Below are 19,979 nucleotides of genomic sequence, written 5' to 3'. Positions count from 1 at the left end.
TTGGAACTGACTGTTGGTGATAGAATGGATTAGGAATACGCCGAGTATATCATTGATTTCTTTGATATTAAGTTGCTTATGCCATTTCATTAAGTGACAAATGTGTATATATATTTTCAACATTTTTTTTCACTATTATTTGTAATTGCTTTTATGTTTGGATGCTTTTGAATAAATGGTACCCTTACAGCTTGTTAAGATATGAGTTTCTTATTTGTTTACATTGATCAATTATGTGTTTGCATTTTCTGGTTCTCACAGCATGTTAAAATAGGTAATAAAATAAAGTATAAATTTTACTTTGATTTCAATAATTATTTAAAATCAATCAATAAGTAATAAATAAATATATACTGAGTTATAAAACAATTACTTCTTATTTTGTAAAGAATAATTTAAATATTTTCAATTATTACACATAATTGTTATTTGTGTTATCATTCCATAATTAATACTTATTTTATAAAAATAAATCAATTATTAAAAAAAACTACATAATTAAACATTATTTTTTGCACTACACTTTTACATTTATAGTAAATGAAATGAAGCATATTTATTTACTAGATTCCCCACCCATACAAGTTTTTTTATTGTGGCCCACCCTTCCACATACGGAACAATGAATTCTGGACGTTTCTTTTATTTGGCTAGACCTCCAGTCCATTTCATTACGTATTCTAGAAGATCTCGGTCGTCATTTCTTTCTTGTTCTACAAATGTCAGGCACGAGAGGAAGTCCATCTGCTGCAGGCCAATAGTCAGGATGTCCAAGAGGATGAAACGTGTACGCATAACACTGGATTGTACGATCCAATTTATAGTAGTCAGATACAAATTGTTCGTAGTCAATTGAATGTGACATGCATGCAGCAATAGCATGAGAACAAGGTATTCTTATCTCCTGAAATTTGCCACATGTGCATGTTTGATCCATGAGTTTGACCACTTGCTTTTGCCGACCATTTGCAGTAATTATTTCGCAAACCATGGTTTGACTGTTAAATCGTCTAACCCTGTGTCCATTCGCCTTTATTGCATTAGCACGCAGAGTTTCACTGCAAAATTGACTGAAAATATAGCCCTTCATTTGTTGATCCAAAAAAGTTGTCCTCCGCGTATCAAAGTAATGAACACACTGGAAAAATATTTTTTCAACCATTGCCGTTATAGGCAACGCCCTAAATCCTTTCATCATGCCATTCAGAGATTCAGCCATGTTTGTTGTCATCACGCCATACCTCTGTCCACCATCGTGTGATCTCGTCCATTTCTCTAAATTAATCTTCATTGCCCAATCATATGATTCAGGGTGCACCTCCCGAATATTATTCATTGCCTCGTAAAACTTTCTTTTCTGGTTTTCATTTGCTGATATAAATGACAAGTAAATCAAGGTAAAATTAGCATAACTCAAAAATGACACTAAATAATTAAAATAAAGTTATTTGTGTATAACAGAATTACTCATACCTGCCTTGCGCAACGCTTCCTTTATTACTGCATTCTTGAATGTTTTATTGTAATTACTCAGAACATGTCTTATGCAGTAACGGTGATGACCAGCTGGAGGTTGCCACCAATCTTTCTGCATTGCCTTAAGAATTCCAGCATGACGATCTGAAATTACACACAAATCTTCTCGATTGGTCACAAAGATCCTCAAACAATCCAAAAACCACGACCAATTATCACCGTCTTCCTTATCAACAATGGCAAATGCTAATGGAAATAGTTGATTATTTCCATCGAGTGCGGTTGCACACAGTATACACCCGGTGTATTTTCCATATAGGAAAGTTCCATCGATTGAGACAACAGGTCGGCAATATTTAAACCCCTCAATCGATTGCTTGAAAGCCCAAAACATACGGTCAAATACACGACACATCGGATTCAACCTCTCATTTATCCAATGTGGATTATCTTCAATCATGTATACTGTTTCTGGATTAAAATGATGAAGAGCAGTTATGAATCTACGCAAACGACCGTATGATTCATCCCAACCCCATAAAGCCTTGCAATTGCCTTCTGCTTAGCTTTCCATGTCTTCTGATAAGACGGCTCGTACCCAAATTTATCCCGCACTTCCGCTTGTAGTGTAGCAATTTTTATATCGGGCTGCTGTTCAATTAATGCAAATATGAACGAACAAATGAAATTTTCATCTAATTGGCTATGATTTTTTGTCAACTGAGGATTTGTACATGTGTGCGGTCCACTGTATCTCGTAATTTTCCATATATCTGAACCTTCTGTCTTTGATGCTCGAAGCCTCCATGGACACCCACTGTCTTTGTCTTTACACTTGATAGAATAAGTTTTCTCTCTTGTTTCATGATAACAAAATTGATGATGATGTCTTAGATGATATTCTTTTGCAGCTGCAGCCACTGCATCTCTCGAAGAAAAAATCATCCCAACTGAAAATTCTTTGGAAGGATCCCAAAAGGAACGACCTTCTGCCTTGTCATAAGGATAAACCCTCAGCAAATCGAAGTCTATTTCTGCGTATGGGGGAGGATGAACAACAGGCAAAATAGGATTACTAAATTGTGTGTTGTAATATTCAGATTCACTCACATTACCCTCCTGACCATAATCATCATCATCATCATCCTCAGTAGACATCCATGAATCATCGTCATCGTCATCATCATCCTCGTTCTCATCCTGAACTGTATGAGATAAATTACTTGACGGTCCTGCAAGACTATCAGATAACTCATAATCATCAACTACATTTTGCTCTTCACATTGTTCCGCATTTGATTCTACAGCAGTTCCAGATGGACCTATATCAACATCCTCATTCGTCGCATCAGCACAACGAAGTACCTTAATATATATTTCTATACCAGGCAGACCACCAATCTGATATAAGTAATTAAACATACTACACATATCATCTTCCCCCCATATATCCATGCATTCAAATTTTAAAGATCCATCCACAATTGTAGGCTTTCTAAAACTAATCGTCTCTATATATTCATTATTCTTCGATAATCCAATTGCACGAGCAATTTTCCCGACCATTTGACTAAAATTTATCCGTTTACCTATTGGAACAATTTTTGAAAAACCTCCATCATAATCGTATCCATCAGAATTATTTATAATATTTCCATCCCAACGAATATTCGCATATGCAGGAACTGCCATTTTTCTGTTAAAAAAAATAACATGCAAATTCAGTATTTTTATAATTTATATAAAAAAATTAATATTAAAGATTATAATAAATTAAAATTATACACAATACATATAATATATTTATTTACAAAAATTATGATTTCGTATGTACTTACCTTTAAATATGGATCACTGTATTATGTTTCTCCCAATATGACCGATGAAATAAAATTATTCAATTTCTGCAAAAAAAGAATATATTAGAAATTCATTTTTACTAACAAAATTTTATATAAAAATAAAAAATAATTTAAAATTAAAATGAATACAATCTAAAATTTACGGATATTTTTTTTCAATCAAGTCAAAAACAATTAAATACGATAATTTTATGAGATCAAGTAGGAGATGAAATTGATTAAAAAATAAAATTAATATAAGAATAGAGCAAATAGGGAGTAAGGAGGTAAGAATATGCAACAAGCTATTTTTCTGTTAAAAAAAATAACATGCAAATTTAATATTTTTATAATTTATAAAAAATAATTTTTTATTATTAAAAATTATAATAAATTAAAATTATATACAATACATATGATATATTTATTTATAAAAATTGTTATTTAATATGTACTTACCTTTAAATATAGATCACTGTATTACGTCTTTTCGATCGATAAAATATAATTCTTCAATTTCTGCAAAAAAATAATATATTAGATATTTATTTTTTTTAATAAAATTTTCTAAACAAGTAAATAAATTTATAAATTAAAATAAATAGAATCTAAAATTTACCGAAATTTTTTTTCTATTCGAATTAAAATAATTAAATACGATAATTTTACGAGATCAAATAGGAGATGAAATGGGTTCAAAAATAAAATTAATACAAGAATAAAAGCACATAGAGAGTAAGGAAGTAAGATCAAAGAGAGAGTAATGAGATAATAAGGATGTAAGATCAAAGAGAGAGTAATGAGATAATGGAAATAGAAATTTGGAGATAGGGATTTTATAGACGAGGCCAGGAGATGAAATAAAATAAAATAAAAAAAAAATGAATATGCAAGTAGCCGTTGATTTGCTAGCCGTTGAGAAGGGTCCATGAATCTACAGAAGTAGCCGTTGATTTGCGTAAGTAGCCGTTGAGAAGGCTTGGCCATGAATCTGCGGATGTAGCCGTTGAGAAGGTGGGACGTGTGGCCAGGTTTGTGCCGAACATGTCAGGCGTGTTCGACATCAATGATGCCGAACACGCCTAGTGCGCCACGGGAGCAGTCAAAACTGCTCCCGTGGCGGAGAAGCCGTTGTTCGACATCATTGGTGTCGAACAACGGTGCCGCGTGTCTGTTCGACACCATTGGTGTCGAACACCAGCTCCACGTGGTCGTTCGACACCAATGGTGTCGAACAAAGGCTCTGTTCGACACCATTGGTGTCGAAGAAGAGTGTTCGGCAGTCATACTGCCGAACACTCAGGTTTGACACACAGGATCCGAAAATATTTTCGGATCGTGCATGATTTGAAAAAATTAATTTCATTTAGGTATGATTTGAAAAAAAGCTCTAATAATAATTACTGAGCTCATGCAATTCACGTACTTTCCACACTACTTTTATTTAACCTCTCAAATATTATTTTTATTTAACCTCTTAAACAAAGTATTATTACTCATCATAAACACAACATGAAAATAAAAATAAAAATAATTATGAAATTTTATTAATAAATAATCAATAATTTAATTATTAATATTAAATAATTAAAAATTAATCGATAATTTACTTTAATAATATTTTTTAATAATTTATTCAATAAATTTTATTGATATTTCATATTTTATAGTAAAAATCAGTAAATTAATTAAAAATTATTAGCTTTTACTGCGAGGATTTTTATATTCATCAAACCTTAATTATCGAAAAAAGCACGAAAAGTAAATGTTTTATATGAAAATTTAGAATTATTAATTTTATAGTTTTATTGCATAAACAGTTGGCATGAAAAATAGTACCAAATATTTTTCCAAGTAAATTCAGCCAACTACTCTATTGAAATGAATTAATTTGTTGTTGCAGCTCCTCGTGGAACGTGTGGACCTTAAATTAGTTGTATTGAAGTCTTTTTTTATTGGTGCTGGTTAAGAAAAAAGACCTTTTTATTTCAATCATGACGACTAGTATTAAATCTTTGAGTTAAAAATATTTATAATATATATATTCTTAAATTTTTATGTACACTTAGGTCCACTCCTATATTCAATTTATTATTTTATATAAAAAACGTTAGTTACAGCACATTTATCTTAAATAACTAATTACAAAAGTTATTTTAGACTTCTATTATTCAAACAGTCACTGACTTTTAATTTAATATTTTTTGAACTCACCACCATGTGACAATGAAATTATTTGTTGTTGAAGAAGAAAGAAAAAGGGTGAGAGTGCGTGTTTTTTAGTTTGTTTTTTAATGAGAGGAAGCTTTAATTTTTGAGTCTCTCCTCCCACTGTTGTTTTATTACTTTTGTTTTGTTTTATGCATTTATTTTGTGTGTGTTTGATGATTTTGGTTCTATATCTTTGAGATTTTGTTAATTTGGTAGTTTTAGAGTTTTGAATTTCATGAGGTTTGTTACTGCTCTGAGGAGACTTTTGCTTATTGAAGCCAACAACTTGCAACCGCGCTGTTATGTTCAGCGACCAACCCTCCCAAAAAACTTTATAGCTCTCATTTTTTGGTGTGGTATCTTGAGATTATAAGAAGAAAACTGTTTTTATTTTCTTATCTCTTTTGTAGTAAGTTACAGAGTTTATATAGTACATAGTATGAACAACTAGACCTTTGATTGTGCCCTCAATTATGTCCTAAAATCGTGCTATGCTAAACATGGTAAGATTTGATCACTGATTGATTTACAATCATGACAGAAGATCACTGATTGATTTACAATCATGACAGAGGATTCTTTCCAACACTGATTGATTTACAATCATGGCAGATGATTCTTTCCAACACTCCCCCTCAAGTTGGTTCATGTGGATCTAGCATACCCAACTTGCCCAAATCCTCATGGAATATTCGTCCAGCTACTGCTTTGGTTAGGATGTCCGCCCATTGATCATTTGATCGAACAAACGGTAAAGATATCAGACCACTGTCCAACTTTTCTTTGATGAAATGTTGGTCTATTTCAACATGTTTTGTTCGATCATGCTGAACTGGATTTTCAGAAATGCTTATTGCCGCCTTGTTGTCACAACGGAGTTCAGCTGCATCCTTTTGTATCCATTCTAAGCAAATGTTTTTCTGTAGGTTGACCAACTGAGGTGATAGTCTTTCTCCTCTGGTAACGTTTGCCATAGGGTATCTGGACCTGGCTGCCTCGAATTCTGGATCATATCTCCTGGGTGGAATTCCTCTATTATTTCGAGGGGGTAGGACATATTGGCCTGTTTCAGGAACCTCAAAGGAAATGGGTTCAGTGGTAAGGTTATTAGAATTAGGGGAAAGTTCAGATTCACATACCTCAGTTGTGTGTTCCTCAGGATATTCTACGGTGTCAGGTTCTGGTTGTGACGTTGAGACCGAGGACTGTACTAGATGGTCAGTGTCTCCCAGTTCTGGTGTAGACTCAGGAAGAGAAGAATGATCAAGTTCTGGCCCCCCCTGACTAAGCCAATTTGGCAGTGGTGGTGATTGTGCCGTTGTCTCCCCCTCACTGCTAGTTGGCGAGGGAAAAAAAATATTCCTCTTCCAGAAAAGTGCAGTCCATAGTAGTGAAGAGCCGTTTAGAGATTGGGTCAAAACGCCGATAGCCCTTTTTATGGACACCATAACCAAAGAAAACACACTTAAGAGCACATGGATCAAGTTTAGTGCGGTGTGTTTTAGGGATGTGAACATAAACTGTGCAGCCAAAGATTTTAGATGGAAGGTTGAGATGGGAAGGGATAGTGTGATGAGAGGACAAGGTATGCAAGGGAGATTGAAAATTAAGGACGCGAGACGGAAGTCGATTGATGAGGTAAATGGATGTGGCAACTGCTTCAAACCAAAACTTAGGAGGAACTTGGGCTTCAAACAATAGGGCTCGGGCAGTCTCAAGGATATGTCGATTTTTCCTTTCAGCAACCCCATTTTGCTGTGGTGTATAAGGACAAGTAGTTTGGTGAAGGATCCCATTATCCCGGAAAAAGGTTTGGAGATGGTTATTTACAAATTCCCCCCCATTGTCAGATCGGAGGACTTGAATGGTCCTGTGAAATTGGGTTTTAATCATGCGGAAAAAATCACAGAATTTCTCAGCCACTTCACTTTTTTGTTTTAACAGGTAAACCCAAGTAACACGAGTGCAATCATCAATAAAAGTCACAAAGTATCTATAATCAGGGGAGACAGATTCCGGGGCAGGCCCCCATACATCAGAGTGTATTATTGAGAAGGGAGTATCAGATTTATTTGTGGATATATGATAAGTACTCTTATGACTCTTAGCAAGAACGCATGAAGTACAAACTGGAATGTCAATGGATTTAAACTCAGGAAACAAAGTACGAAGATAATCACTTGAGGGATGGCCGTAGCGCCGGTGCCAGAGCCATAACTGTCGGGTTGAGGACCCTTGAGCTAAATGAGCTGACCTAGTACTTGAGACCTCCTCCACATAGTACAGTCCATCTTTCTCAGTACCACGGCCCAGTACCGTGCCCGTATGAATATCCTGCAGAACACAAAAATGAGGATACATGAGTACTCTGCAATTTAACTGTTTGGTGATCTGACTGACAGTGAGTAATTTGCAAGATAAGTGTAATACCCGGCTAGAATCCGGCACCGGAATTCCTATTATCTGGCGGAATCCGGGGTGTTGGGATTCTATCTAAGGGTAGGAGTTGTGTGTTATTAAGGGTTATGATGTGTTTAAATGTTTTAAGGTTAAGGGAAGTGAGTTTTGAGTTGAAATGACCTAAGGCAGCTGAGCCAAGTTCGGCCGCCGAAAGTAAGTTCGGCCGCCGAAAGTGTTTGGCTTCCGAAGGGAAGTTCGGCCCCCGAATGTTGCATGGTCTTGCATGTCATTGGGCAGCCGACGATGAGTTGGCCAGCCAAGCTGAGTCATGGCTTTTGACAGATGTTGGCCTCAGATTCTTGCCATGAATTAGCCACGTCTTCTATGACTCATTTGCAAGTGTTTTGAGCAGCTCATGCAGGAGTTTGCTCATTCACCAAGTTTTGAAGGGTTTGAAACAAAAAGTGAGTTTGAGAGAGTTTGAGAGTGTGAGAAGTGGTGATCCGTTTTCCCTTGTTCAGAGTGTTTAGCTTCTTGCTACAGGAGGTAAGTGATGCACTTGAACATGTGTAAATGTTTCTGAGTTTATGGGGATAAAGGAAGGAGATGCATGCTTAGGGTATTAATGGTAGTTTTAAAGAATTATGCATGGTTACATGTTTATATGTATGTTTGTTTTGTTATTTGGGGTTATTAGCTAGTTTTGGACCCCTGTGATCATATACATGAGTATATGTATGTTGAGGAGGTGAAGTTTGCATGGTTTGAGAAGTTGAAGGAAAGAGGGAGATGGTTTGCCATTAAAACTGAGTTCTGGATGAACTCAGGTTCGGCAGCCGAAAGTTCATTCGGCCGCCGAACCTCTTGCATGGTGGCTTAGGCTGCCATAGCTTGCCCCCGCGAGTTGTGCATGTTCAGCTCTGTTTGGGGGATTCGGCCGCCGAAGGTGCCGCCGAAGGTTAGAGACTTTCGTCTCTGGAGTGCCTTGTGGCCTCCGAAACTTGCCCCCGAAAGGGTTCGGCCGCCGAACATAGAGATTCGGCCGCCGAAGGTGCTTGAGTTTCGTCTCTGGAGAGGACATTCGGCCGCCGAACCTGCCGCCGAAAGTGTTCTGTCTAGCTTTCTTTTGCTTGCTTTGCATGACTATTAGAGTGAGTGTAAGGGGATTCTTGGGGAGTTTATTAGAGTTGGTCATAAGCTTGTTTGGTCCCTCATTTGAGCCTTTATGTGCTTATACAGACCAGAGGAACCAGAGAGAGCAGCAGTGAGTACTGCTCCAGAGATTCAGAACCTGCAGAGTCAGTCAGTCCAGTTAGCCCGAGGTGAGTGGAACTAAACTTATAACTTTTAATTGAACCACAAACTGCTTTTAGCATATCTCATGCATCATGATTATGCCATAGGTTGATTACATTAGTATTCACGAATATGTTGCATTGCATTGTTATTTGATGATGTGAGTAAATACTGAATGATCCAATAGTCACAGACAGGAAGACCAGGAGCCTTTGACTACGCCCTGGCACGTATAGCAAAGACCAGGAGCCTTTGACTACGCCCTGGCAGGTATATAGTAAAGTCCAGGAGCCTTTGACTACGCCCTGGCAATGGTAAGTTCACAGGTGTTATATACACATATACATATATGACAGGAAGACCAGGTGCTCGATTCTACGCCCTGGCACAGAGTTACTGGGACTATGTGGTGACAGGTTTACTCTTGATGTGGCTTGTCTGTGATATGGTGCATTCCATGAGATCATATTTTACTGAGATGTTTTACTGTTCTACTCACTGGGCTATAGAGCTCATCCCACTCCCTTAACCCCAGTTTTGCAGGTTCGGTATTCAGTGTACAGTGTACAGGAAGGGACAGTCCAGCAGAGTACAGAAAAAGTAAAGAGATCTGTAATAGCTTAGAGTGGACATGTAATATTAAAGAGATATAATAGTTGTAGCTTGACCTAGTGATGTATGTGTTGTACATGATCTGTATATGTATATATGTTTTCCTGTATGTGAAAACCAGGCTTAACAGGTATGAGTTAACCCATCTAGAGCAAGCTCTAGTCAGGGATACAGAGTACAGAGTACATGAGTACAGAGTACAGAGATAGTGCATGCACAGGTTGAGCCTTGGTTCAGAAAAGAGTTTTATTTTCACATAAAATGTATGATCATGTATGAGGTTTACAGGTACACAGAGAGTATAGCAGGCTTGCTACGGGTTCTGGCGGCCTTAAGCCGACCTGAATCCTAGCGCCGGTGACGGTCCTTTTTGGGGTCGTTACAGATTGGTATCAGAGCCCTAGGTTCACATGATCGGACCTATAGAGACAGTGTTGGGCTCAGACAGGTTAGAAGTGGTCAAGCACAATAGGGAAAGCATGTCCACTAGGATAGGGTTTTGAGTCCTATCTGCTATGATATGCCATGAGTATTGCATGTGTATGAGTGATATGTGATGTTTATGTGCTAAGTGGTATGTTATATGTTGTGTTTCCAGAGTAAAGATGCGAGGAACTCGTCGATCAGCTCGATTGACTGGAGTCCCACCAGAGAGTGAAAGACCAGCTGCTCGTCCTCCTGCATTGCCAAGGGCAAGGTCTCAGAGATCTAGCAGGGAAGGTATGTCAATAGACCCTAGAAGGTCTGTAGACGAGAGCAGAAGAGGAACAGTTAGGGGAGGAAGATCAGAGGAAAGGAGGGAGGCTATGGAGACTGATCCGTCTATGGATGAAGGTATGGGCGATTCCGAGGGAGGCGTTCAGGCCTCAGATTATAGCTATCCATCCTTGTTTCAGGAGCCAGAGTATCCGATGGAGGGTATGTCGGAATACTCTCGTTTTGACCCATATCCTACATACATGCCATATATGCCATATCCTCACTACTATCCACCATATCCTATGTATCCATCTTCCCCTACCCGCCCAAGTGCAGCACACCTAGAGCCAAATGAACCAGTACCACCACCAGAACCAGTAGTCCCTGTTGTTGACAGGCATGAACCTAGCTCATCTAAAGGTAAAGTTCAAATGACGGAGTACTTGAAATTGGATGCTCCGAAATACAATACGGGAGATGATCCATTTGATTACCTCAGAGCAGTTAGGATGATCACCAGTGAATTGGGAGCAGATGATAGGAGAGCCATTGAGATGGCAGGTTTCACAATAAAATGCAAGAAAGCCAGAGAATGGTTTAAGAATTATGTGGAGCCTAGAATGGACAGTATGTCATGGGGAGAGTTCGCCAATGAGTTTGCAGGGTGGGCTTTTCCTGATAGTTCGAGGGAGATGAAAGTAATTGAATTTGAACAGTTGCGACAGACAGATGAGATGAGTGTTGATGAATTTACAGATAAGTTCCTGGATCTGCTTCAGTACGTGGGTCAAGCCTATGATACTGATCAGAAGAAAGCAAGGAGATATACCATGAGACTTCATCCCAGGTATTCTTCTTTGATCCTTCCAGCTGAGAAGGAGAGTTTTCACTCTATTATAGATGCAGCCAGGAAGATGGAAGCTAGTGCCAATATTCAGAAACAGTCAAGGGCACAAGCTTCGGGTTCTAAAGCCCCCAGTTCAGGTTCTACAGGCAGTAAAAGATGGGATAGAGCGAGAGGAACAAGGAAAGGGTTCTGGAGTAAAGTCAAGTCAGGTCTGGGAATAGGTAGTGGCTCAAGCTCTGGCACAGCTCCAGTCTGCAGACGATGCGGGAAACCACATGGCGGAGTTTGTCGGTTGGGATCTACAGTTTGTTTTCGATGTGGACAGGAAGGGCATATTGCTCGGGATTGTCCGCAGATGACTTTTGCACCATCCCAGCAGATGAGTTCAGGCAGTGTGGTACAGCCAGTTGTACGGCCAGTAGCTCCAGTCATGCCTCAGAGTAGTGGCAGAGGTAGAGGGAGAGGGGTAGCCTCTACTTCAGCAGCAGGTTCCCGAGGTGGAAATCCGGTAGCCCCAGCACGGATTTTCACAGTGACACAGGAGGAGGCTAACACGTCGAACACAGTGGTGTCAGGTAATCTCATCATTGGGTGTTCAGATGTGTATGCTTTGATGGACCCCGGTGCTTCTCATTCCTTTATTGCTTCGAGAGCCATAGAGCGGTTGGGTTTGATCAGATCTGAGTTAGAGTATCCTCTCTGGGTCAGTGGACCTAGATGTGACCCATCAGTGGCAGTGTCAGTCTGTCGTTTCAGTCCAGTGTTTATAGAGGGTAGATGCCTTCCAGCTGACCTTGTGGTTCTAGACTTGACAGATTTTGATGTCATTCTAGGGATGGATTGGCTATCTGCATATAGTGCTACGTTGGACTGTCGAGAAAAGTTAGTGAGTCTCAGAGACCAGGATGGGTCAGAGTGTGTCTTCAGAGGAGACAGGAGAGGTACACCCAGAGGTATGATTTCAGCCCTTCAGGCTCGTCGTTTGCTTAGGAGGGGTTGTCAGGGGTTTCTAGCTCATGTGAGAGAGCTAGATAGTCAGGTTAGGGAACCAGCCACAGTACCAGTAGTCCGAGAGTTTCTCGATGTGTTCCCAGACGATTTGCCAGGACTACCACCTGATAGGGAGATAGGGTTTGACATTGAATTATTGCCAGGTACCAGACCTATCTCTATACCTCCCTACAGGATGGCGCCAGCTGAGTTAACAGAGTTGAAAGAACAGTTGCAGGACTTGGTAGATAAGGGTTTCATCCGCCCTAGTACCTCACCTTGGGGTGCTCCAGTGCTCTTTGTCAGAAAGAAGGATGGATCCCTCAGACTTTGTATCGACTACAGACAGTTGAACAAGGTCACTATCAAGAATAGGTATCCTTTACCTCGGATTGATGATCTATTTGACCAGCTAGCTGGAGCAGGTTGTTTCTCGAAAATAGATCTGAGATCTGGGTATCATCAGTTGAGAGTCAGAGAGGCAGATGTGCCTAAGACAGCTTTTCGGACCAGATATGGGCATTATGAGTTCTTAGTGATGCCGTTCGGGTTGACTAACGCCCCTGCAACATTCATGGATCTCATGAACAGAGTATTTAGTGAGTTTATGGATCACTTTGTCATTGTGTTTATCGATGATATCTTAGTGTATTCCAGAGATGCAGAGGAGCATGCCCAGCATCTGAGGATTGTTTTGCAGACACTGAGAGAGCATGGTTTGTATGCCAAGTTCTCGAAGTGTGAGTTTTGGTTGGGGAGCATTTCCTTCTTGGGACATGTAGTATCAGCAGAGGGTATTGAGGTAGATCCCAAGAAGATAGAGGCTGTAGCTAACTGGCCTAGACCCACGACAGTAACTGAGATTAAAAGCTTTCTGGGACTGGCAGGTTACTACAGGAGGTTCGTTCAGAACTTCTCAAAGATAGCAGCTCCTATGACCAAATTGACTCAGAAGAACCAGAAGTTTATCTGGTCAGACCAGTGTGAAGAGAGCTTTGAGGAGCTCAAGAGGAGATTGACCACAACACTAGTGTTAGCTCTGCCTGTGAGTAATGAGGACTTCACAGTTTTCTGTGATGCATCTCGAGTGGGATTGGGTTGTGTCTTGATGCAGAATGATAGAGTAATAGCTTATGCTTCTAGACAGTTGAAGAAGCACGAGTTGAATTACCCTACCCATGACCTAGAGATGGCAGCAGTTATCTTTGCACTTAAGATGTGGCGGCATTACCTCTATGGGGTTAAATGCGAGATCTTCACTGATCATAAGAGTTTACAGTACATCTTGAGTCAGAGAGAGCTGAATTTGAGGCAGCGAAGATGGGTTGAATTGCTCAGTGATTATGATTGTAAGATCCAGTATCATCCGGGTAAGGCGAATGTTGTCGCAGACGCCCTAAGCCGGAAGTCACTAGGCAGTTTATCCCATATAGCAGCAGAGCGGAGACCGGTTGTAATGGAACTTTATAAGCTCTTTGACGAGGGATTACAGTTAGAGTTGTCTGGTACAGGTGCGTTGATAGCACAGATGAGAGTGACACCTGTGTTTCTGGAGCAGATAGCTCAGAGACAGCATGAGGACCCTGAGTTGATGAAAATTGCCAGGACTGTTCAGTCAGGCAACAATGCAGAGTTCAGATTTGATAGTAAAGGGATCCTTCGCTATGGGAGTCGACTTTGTGTACCAGATAGGGGCAATGTGAAGGAAGACATTATGAGGGAAGCTCATAATGCGAGGTATAGTGTTCACCCAGGAGCTACCAAGATGTATCAGGATCTGAAAAGGATCTATTGGTGGCCAGCCATGAAGAAAGAAGTGGCGCAGTTCGTGACAGCCTGTGAGGTTTGTCAGAGGGTGAAATTAGAACATCAGAAACCAGCCGGAATGCTTAACCCATTACCGATTCCAGAGTGGAAATGGGAGAACATAGCCATGGATTTTGTAGTGGGTTTACCAGTAGCGTCCAACAGGATAGACTCGATATGGGTGATTGTGGACAGACTCACGAAATCTGCTCATTTTCTTCCAGTACGGAGTAACTATTCTGTGGATAAGTTGGCACAGGTCTATCTGGATGAGATAGTGAGATTACATGGAGTCCCAGTGTCTATAGTTTCAGACAGAGGACCACAGTTTACCTCCCGCTTTTGGCGGAGTCTGCAGAGTGCGATGGGCACGAGGTTGGATTTTAGTACTGCTTTCCACCCACAGACTGATGGACAGTCAGAAAGGACCATCCAGACCATAGAGGATATGCTTCGCCTATGTGTGTTAGACTTTGGCGGTTCTTGGAGGCAGCATCTACCTTTGGTGGAGTTTGCCTACAATAACAGTCATCATGCTAGCATTGGGATGGCTCCTTATGAAGCTTTATATGGGAGGAAGTGCAGATCCCCTGTTTGCTGGGAAGAGGTAGGAGAGAAAGCTCTTGCAGGGCCAGAGTTAGTAGACATTACCAGTAGAATGGTGCCCATGATCAGAGAGAGAATCAGAACAGCTCAAAGTAGACAGAAAAGTTATGCAGACATTCGCAGGAAGCAGTTAGAATTTCAAGAGGGTAATTGGGTATTGCTGAAAGTATCTCCAATGAAAGGAGTGGTTCGTTTTGGGAAGAAGGGTAAATTAGCTCCACGGTACATTGGACCCTTTGAGGTGTTGCAGAGGATCGGAAATGTGTCGTATAAGCTGGATTTACCTGCTTCTATGGAGAGGATTCACCCGGTATTTCATGTTTCTATGCTACGACAGTTTGTGTCAGATCCGAATCAGGTTCTGAGTGAGCCTGAGGTGGAGATTCACACAGATCTCACCTATATAGAGCAGCCAGTGCGGATTCTGGACACGCAGATCAGACAGCTAAGGAACAAGGAAATTCCGATGGTGAAAGTTCTATGGAACCACCATAACCTAGAAGAGTGCACATGGGAGACGCGGGAGTCTATGCTCCAGCAATATCCATATTTGTTTTAAGGTGAGTTTCCTCCTTGTGTTTTGTTTTGTGTTTTAGGAACATCCGAGGACGAATGTTCTTAAGGAGGGGAGAATGTAATACCCGGCTAGAATCCGGCACCGGAATTCCTATTATCTGGCGGAATCCGGGGTGTTGGGATTCTATCTAAGGGTAGGAGTTGTGTGTTATTAAGGGTTATGATGTGTTTAAATGTTTTAAGGTTAAGGGAAGTGAGTTTTGAGTTGAAATGACCTAAGGCAGTTGAGCCAAGTTCGGCCGCCGAAAGTAAGTTCGGCCGCCGAAAGTGTTTGGCTTCCGAAGGGAAGTTCGGCCCCCGAATGTTGCATGGTCTTGCATGTCATTGGGCAGCCGACGATGAGTTGGCCAGCCAAGCTGAGTCATGGCTTTTGACAGATGTTGGCCTCAGATTCTTGCCATGAATTAGCCACGTCTTCTATGACTCATTTGCAAGTGTTTTGAGCAGCTCATGCAGGAGTTTGCTCATTCACCAAGTTTTGAAGGGTTTGAAACAAAAAGTGAGTTTGAGAGAGTTTGAGAGTGTGAGAAGTGGTGATCCGTTTTCCCTTGTTCAGAGTGTTTAGCTTCTTGCTACAGGAGGTAAGTGATGCACTTGAACATGTGTAAATGTTTCTGAGTTTATGGGGATAAAGGAAGGAGATGCATGCTTAGGGTATTAATGGTAGTTTTAAAGAATTATGCATGGTTACATGTTTATATGTATGTTTGTTTTGTTATTTGGGGTTATTAGCTAGTTTTGGACCCCTGTGATCATATACATGAGTATATGTATGTTGAGGAGGTGAAGTTTGCATGGTTTGAGAAGTTGAAGGAAAGAGGGAGATGGTTTGCCATTAAAACTGAGTTCTGGATGAACTCAGGTTCGGCAGCCGAAAGTTCATTCGGCCGCCGAACCTCTTGCATGGTGGCTTAGGCTGCCATAGCTTGCCCCCGCGAGTTGTGCATGTTCGGCTCTGTTTGGGGGATTCGGCCGCCGAAGGTGCCGCCGAAGGTTAGAGACTTTCGTCTCTGGAGTGCCTTGTGGCCTCCGAAACTTGCCCCCGAAAGGGTTCGGCCGCCGAACATAGAGATTCGGCCGCCGAAGGTGCTTGAGTTTCGTCTCTGGAGAGGACATTCGGCCGCCGAACCTGCCGCCGAAAGTGTTCTGTCTAGCTTTCTTTTGCTTGCTTTGCATGACTATTAGAGTGAGTGTAAGGGGATTCTTGGGGAGTTTATTAGAGTTGGTCATAAGCTTGTTTGGTCCCTCATTTGAGCCTTTATGTGCTTATACAGACCAGAGGAACCAGAGAGAGCAGCAGTGAGTACTGCTCCAGAGATTCAGAACCTGCAGAGTCAGTCAGTCCAGTTAGCCCGAGGTGAGTGGAACTAAACTTATAACTTTTAATTGAACCACAAACTGCTTTTAGCATATCTCATGCATCATGATTATGCCATAGGTTGATTACATTAGTATTCACGAATATGTTGCATTGCATTGTTATTTGATGATGTGAGTAAATACTGAATGATCCAATAGTCACAGACAGGAAGACCAGGAGCCTTTGACTACGCCCTGGCACGTATAGCAAAGACCAGGAGCCTTTGACTACGCCCTGGCAGGTATATAGTAAAGTCCAGGAGCCTTTGACTACGCCCTGGCAATGGTAAGTTCACAGGTGTTATATACACATATACATATATGACAGGAAGACCAGGTGCTCGATTCTACGCCCTGGCACAGAGTTACTGGGACTATGTGGTGACAGGTTTACTCTTGATGTGGCTTGTCTGTGATATGGTGCATTCCATGAGATCATATTTTACTGAGATGTTTTACTGTTCTACTCACTGGGCTATAGAGCTCATCCCACTCCCTTAACCCCAGTTTTGCAGGTTCGGTATTCAGTGTACAGTGTACAGGAAGGGACAGTCCAGCAGAGTACAGAAAAAGTAAAGAGATCTGTAATAGCTTAGAGTGGACATGTAATATTAAAGAGATATAATAGTTGTAGCTTGACCTAGTGATGTATGTGTTGTACATGATCTGTATATGTATATATGTTTTCCTGTATGTGAAAACCAGGCTTAACAGGTATGAGTTAACCCATCTAGAGCAAGCTCTAGTCAGGGATACAGAGTACAGAGTACATGAGTACAGAGTACAGAGATAGTGCATGCACAGGTTGAGCCTTGGTTCAGAAAAGAGTTTTATTTTCACATAAAATGTATGATCATGTATGAGGTTTACAGGTACACAGAGAGTATAGCAGGCTTGCTACGGGTTCTGGCGGCCTTAAGCCGACCTGAATCCTAGCGCCGGTGACGGTCCTTTTTGGGGTCGTTACAATAAGGAAGGTACATAGAGGCTATTGGAGACATTTAAAGTGGGGTTTATAGAAACGGTACCACCACCGATGACCGGGAAGGAGCCACTGGTAGCGTTTAGAATATTGGATTTTGAGGGTGGGGCTGACACAACAAAATATGAAGAATCATTAGTCATAGTGTCTGTGGCTCCTGAATCAAATATCCACCCACTAGCATTTTGTACCTTGTGAGCATGACCGATAGAGTTAAGGGCTAACGATTCAGACTTATCTAAAGCATCCGGGACCAGTGATTTAATTTTACAAGAATTAAAACAAGCAGGGGCACATTTAGATTTATTTAAAGAGACAGGGGTAGAAAGGTCATTGTCCCTCCTTTCTAACCCTAAAATACCTCCTTCCCGATCATAAGGGACACCCGTGCCTCCTCTTTTCTTGGCTCCTTGTAGCGCCGCTGCAACCCCTGAGCCTTGTCCGTTGCCCGAGTTTTCCTCCGTTTGTCCGATCAGGTTACTGCCGCAGGCAGCCTTTTGGGTGCCGCTGGTAGTGACCGTAGCCGTATTCCCTGCGCCTTGTCCCTTTCCTTTCTTCTTACGGATATTGTTTTCCTCCCACCACTCCGGATACCCTATGATCTTAAAGCATCCGTCCCGGGTATGTCGAGATCCACCGCAATGAGTACATTTTAGGCTTGATTTATCATCCCGGAGTGATGACTTGTCTATGTCTGACCGGTTTTTAGCCAATAGACCGGCCCCCACGAGGTCAGAACCTGCTGTCGCTGGTGATGGAAGAGGAAGGTGGATGGCATGGCGCAACTTCTCACCTCGGAGCCGAGAGTAGACATTGTCCAAGGTCGGCAATGGCTCCCCGTTGAGAATTTCTCGACGGACTGGATCGAGGTCCGACTGTACTCCGGCCAAAAATAGGTACAGACGTTCCTCCTGGATTTCCCAGTTCCGGATAATGATATTGTTGTCTCCTTCGATTTTAGTCGGTTGTCTTTCATCGATCTCGGCCTAGATGGCCTGAAGATCGTTGTATAAATCTTCCAGATTGCTTCCTTGTTGTGTTAATTTGTATGCTTTAGACTGTAACTCGTAAATGATAAGTTTGTTGCTACCTGTATTGAATCTGATCTTGAGGGCATCCCATAGTCCTTTGCTTGTCTTGTGCTGCAATAAATTTGGACGGAGCTTCTGCTCTACCGTCTGGATTAACCATCCTCGGACAATGCTGTCATTAGTTTACCACAAGTAAATTACGGGGTCTGTTTCTGTCGGAGGGGAGGGAGTCCCAGTCAGATGGTTTGATTTCCCTCGCCTTGTGATAAACATCTCCATCATCTTTGCCCAGACAACATAATTGGAATCATTCAATTTTATGTCGGACGGTGGCTGTGCTGAATCAAGATTGAATTGGTTTGCTGATTTCTGATTTCCATTTTGGCTATTCTGAATTAACTGGAATAGTTTTTGTGACAAGTCTGCTATTGGATCAATTATTGCCTGGGATTGGTCAGCCGGGCTGGGGTGGTCGGCCATTGTTGTTTCGGTGAGAGAAAGAAGTTGGGAAAGGTATCTGGTAGGTTGGTTTAGTGAGAGAAGGTCGGGAAAAGTATCTGGTAACGAATGGTTGCAGGACGGCTATAATTCCAGGATCGGAACCTGCTCTGATACCATCTTGAGATTATAGGAAGAAAACTGTTTTTATTTTCTTACCTCTTTTGTAGTAAGTTACAGAGTTTATATAGTACATAGTATGAACAACTAGACCTTTGATTGTGCCCTCAATTATGTCCTAGAATCGTGCTATGCTAAACATGGTAAGATTTGATCACTGATTGATTTACAATCATGACAGAAGATCACTGATTGATTTACAATCATGGCAGATGATTCTTTCCAACACTGATTGATTTACAATCATGGCAGAGGATTCTTTCCAACATGGTACTCACCTTATTTGGAGGTTTAGACTTCGTATGGGGCTCCCGGCCTTCATTTAGTGGTGGTTGTATTTTTTTGCAATGGCAGATCTAGGGTTGGGTGGCAATGATGGATCTGGGGCTGTGAGCTTCGTGTTTGATTTTCTTGTGGTCTTTGCCCTTAGTTATCTAAAATTCGGCTTGTATGTCTTTGTGGGTATATGACATTTTCTTTTCTGGACATGTATGTGGTTTTCTTTACTGAGGCCTAGCTGTTTTTTCGTCTCATCTGGCTATGGCTGAAGTTGTGGCAGTGGCGGTGGCAGTGGACCAACATTGAAGAGTTTCAGTTATCTTGGGGTTCTAGATTGAGTGGCACATGAG

At 41.1% G+C, this 19,979-nt stretch overlaps 3 protein-coding genes across 3 annotated transcripts; all 3 read right to left on the bottom strand.

The window, feature by feature from the left end:
- Nucleotides 1-697: 697 nt before the first annotated feature.
- Nucleotides 698-1,936, bottom strand: LOC122721808. The gene is made up of 2 exons (XM_043950735.1): nt 1,474-1,936; nt 698-1,371 (listed from the first exon to the last, which is right to left on the bottom strand). The coding sequence occupies exons 1-2, from the start codon at nt 1,934-1,936 to the stop codon at nt 698-700; spliced, it is 1,137 nt and encodes a 378-aa protein (XP_043806670.1).
- Nucleotides 1,937-1,971: 35 nt separating this feature from the next.
- LOC122721807 lies at nt 1,972-3,168 on the bottom strand. Its single transcript, XM_043950734.1, has one exon. The coding sequence runs from the start codon at nt 3,166-3,168 to the stop codon at nt 1,972-1,974; it is 1,197 nt and encodes a 398-aa protein (XP_043806669.1).
- Nucleotides 3,169-6,163: 2,995 nt separating this feature from the next.
- Nucleotides 6,164-19,212, bottom strand: LOC122721806. Its single transcript, XM_043950733.1, has 5 exons — nt 18,934-19,212; nt 18,063-18,612; nt 17,701-17,939; nt 7,195-7,862; nt 6,164-6,959 (listed from the first exon to the last, which is right to left on the bottom strand). The coding sequence occupies exons 1-5, from the start codon at nt 19,210-19,212 to the stop codon at nt 6,164-6,166; spliced, it is 2,532 nt and encodes an 843-aa protein (XP_043806668.1).
- Between the last annotated feature and the right edge of the window lie 767 nt (nt 19,213-19,979).

This window comes from Manihot esculenta, chromosome 14 (assembly GCF_001659605.2).
Source record: "Manihot esculenta cultivar AM560-2 chromosome 14, M.esculenta_v8, whole genome shotgun sequence".
NCBI lineage: Eukaryota > Viridiplantae > Streptophyta > Magnoliopsida > Malpighiales > Euphorbiaceae > Manihot > Manihot esculenta.
Note: the sequence above shows the minus strand (reverse complement) of the source record. Positions and strands in the feature narration are given on the sequence as shown.

Bases quoted from the DNA above. Each gene is read 5' to 3' on its own strand.
- LOC122721808 (XM_043950735.1), bottom strand. From the start codon at position 1,936: ATGATTGAAGATAATCCACATTGGATAAATGAGAGGTTGAATCCGATG. The intron at 1,372-1,473 runs GTATGAGTAATT...CATTTATATCAG, and splicing joins GGAAGCGTTGCGCAAGGCAG to CAAATGAAAACCAGAAAAGA.
- LOC122721807 (XM_043950734.1), bottom strand. From the start codon at position 3,168: ATGGCAGTTCCTGCATATGCGAATATTCGTTGGGATGGAAATATTATA.
- LOC122721806 (XM_043950733.1), bottom strand. From the start codon at position 19,212: ATGGCCGACCACCCCAGCCCGGCTGACCAATCCCAGGCAATAATTGAT. The intron at 18,613-18,933 runs GTAATTTACTTG...TGGGAAATCCAG, and splicing joins CTCCGACAGAAACAGACCCC to GAGGAACGTCTGTACCTATT. The intron at 6,960-7,194 runs GTTTGAAGCAGT...GTCCATAAAAAG, and splicing joins CAAGTTCCTCCTAAGTTTTG to GGCTATCGGCGTTTTGACCC.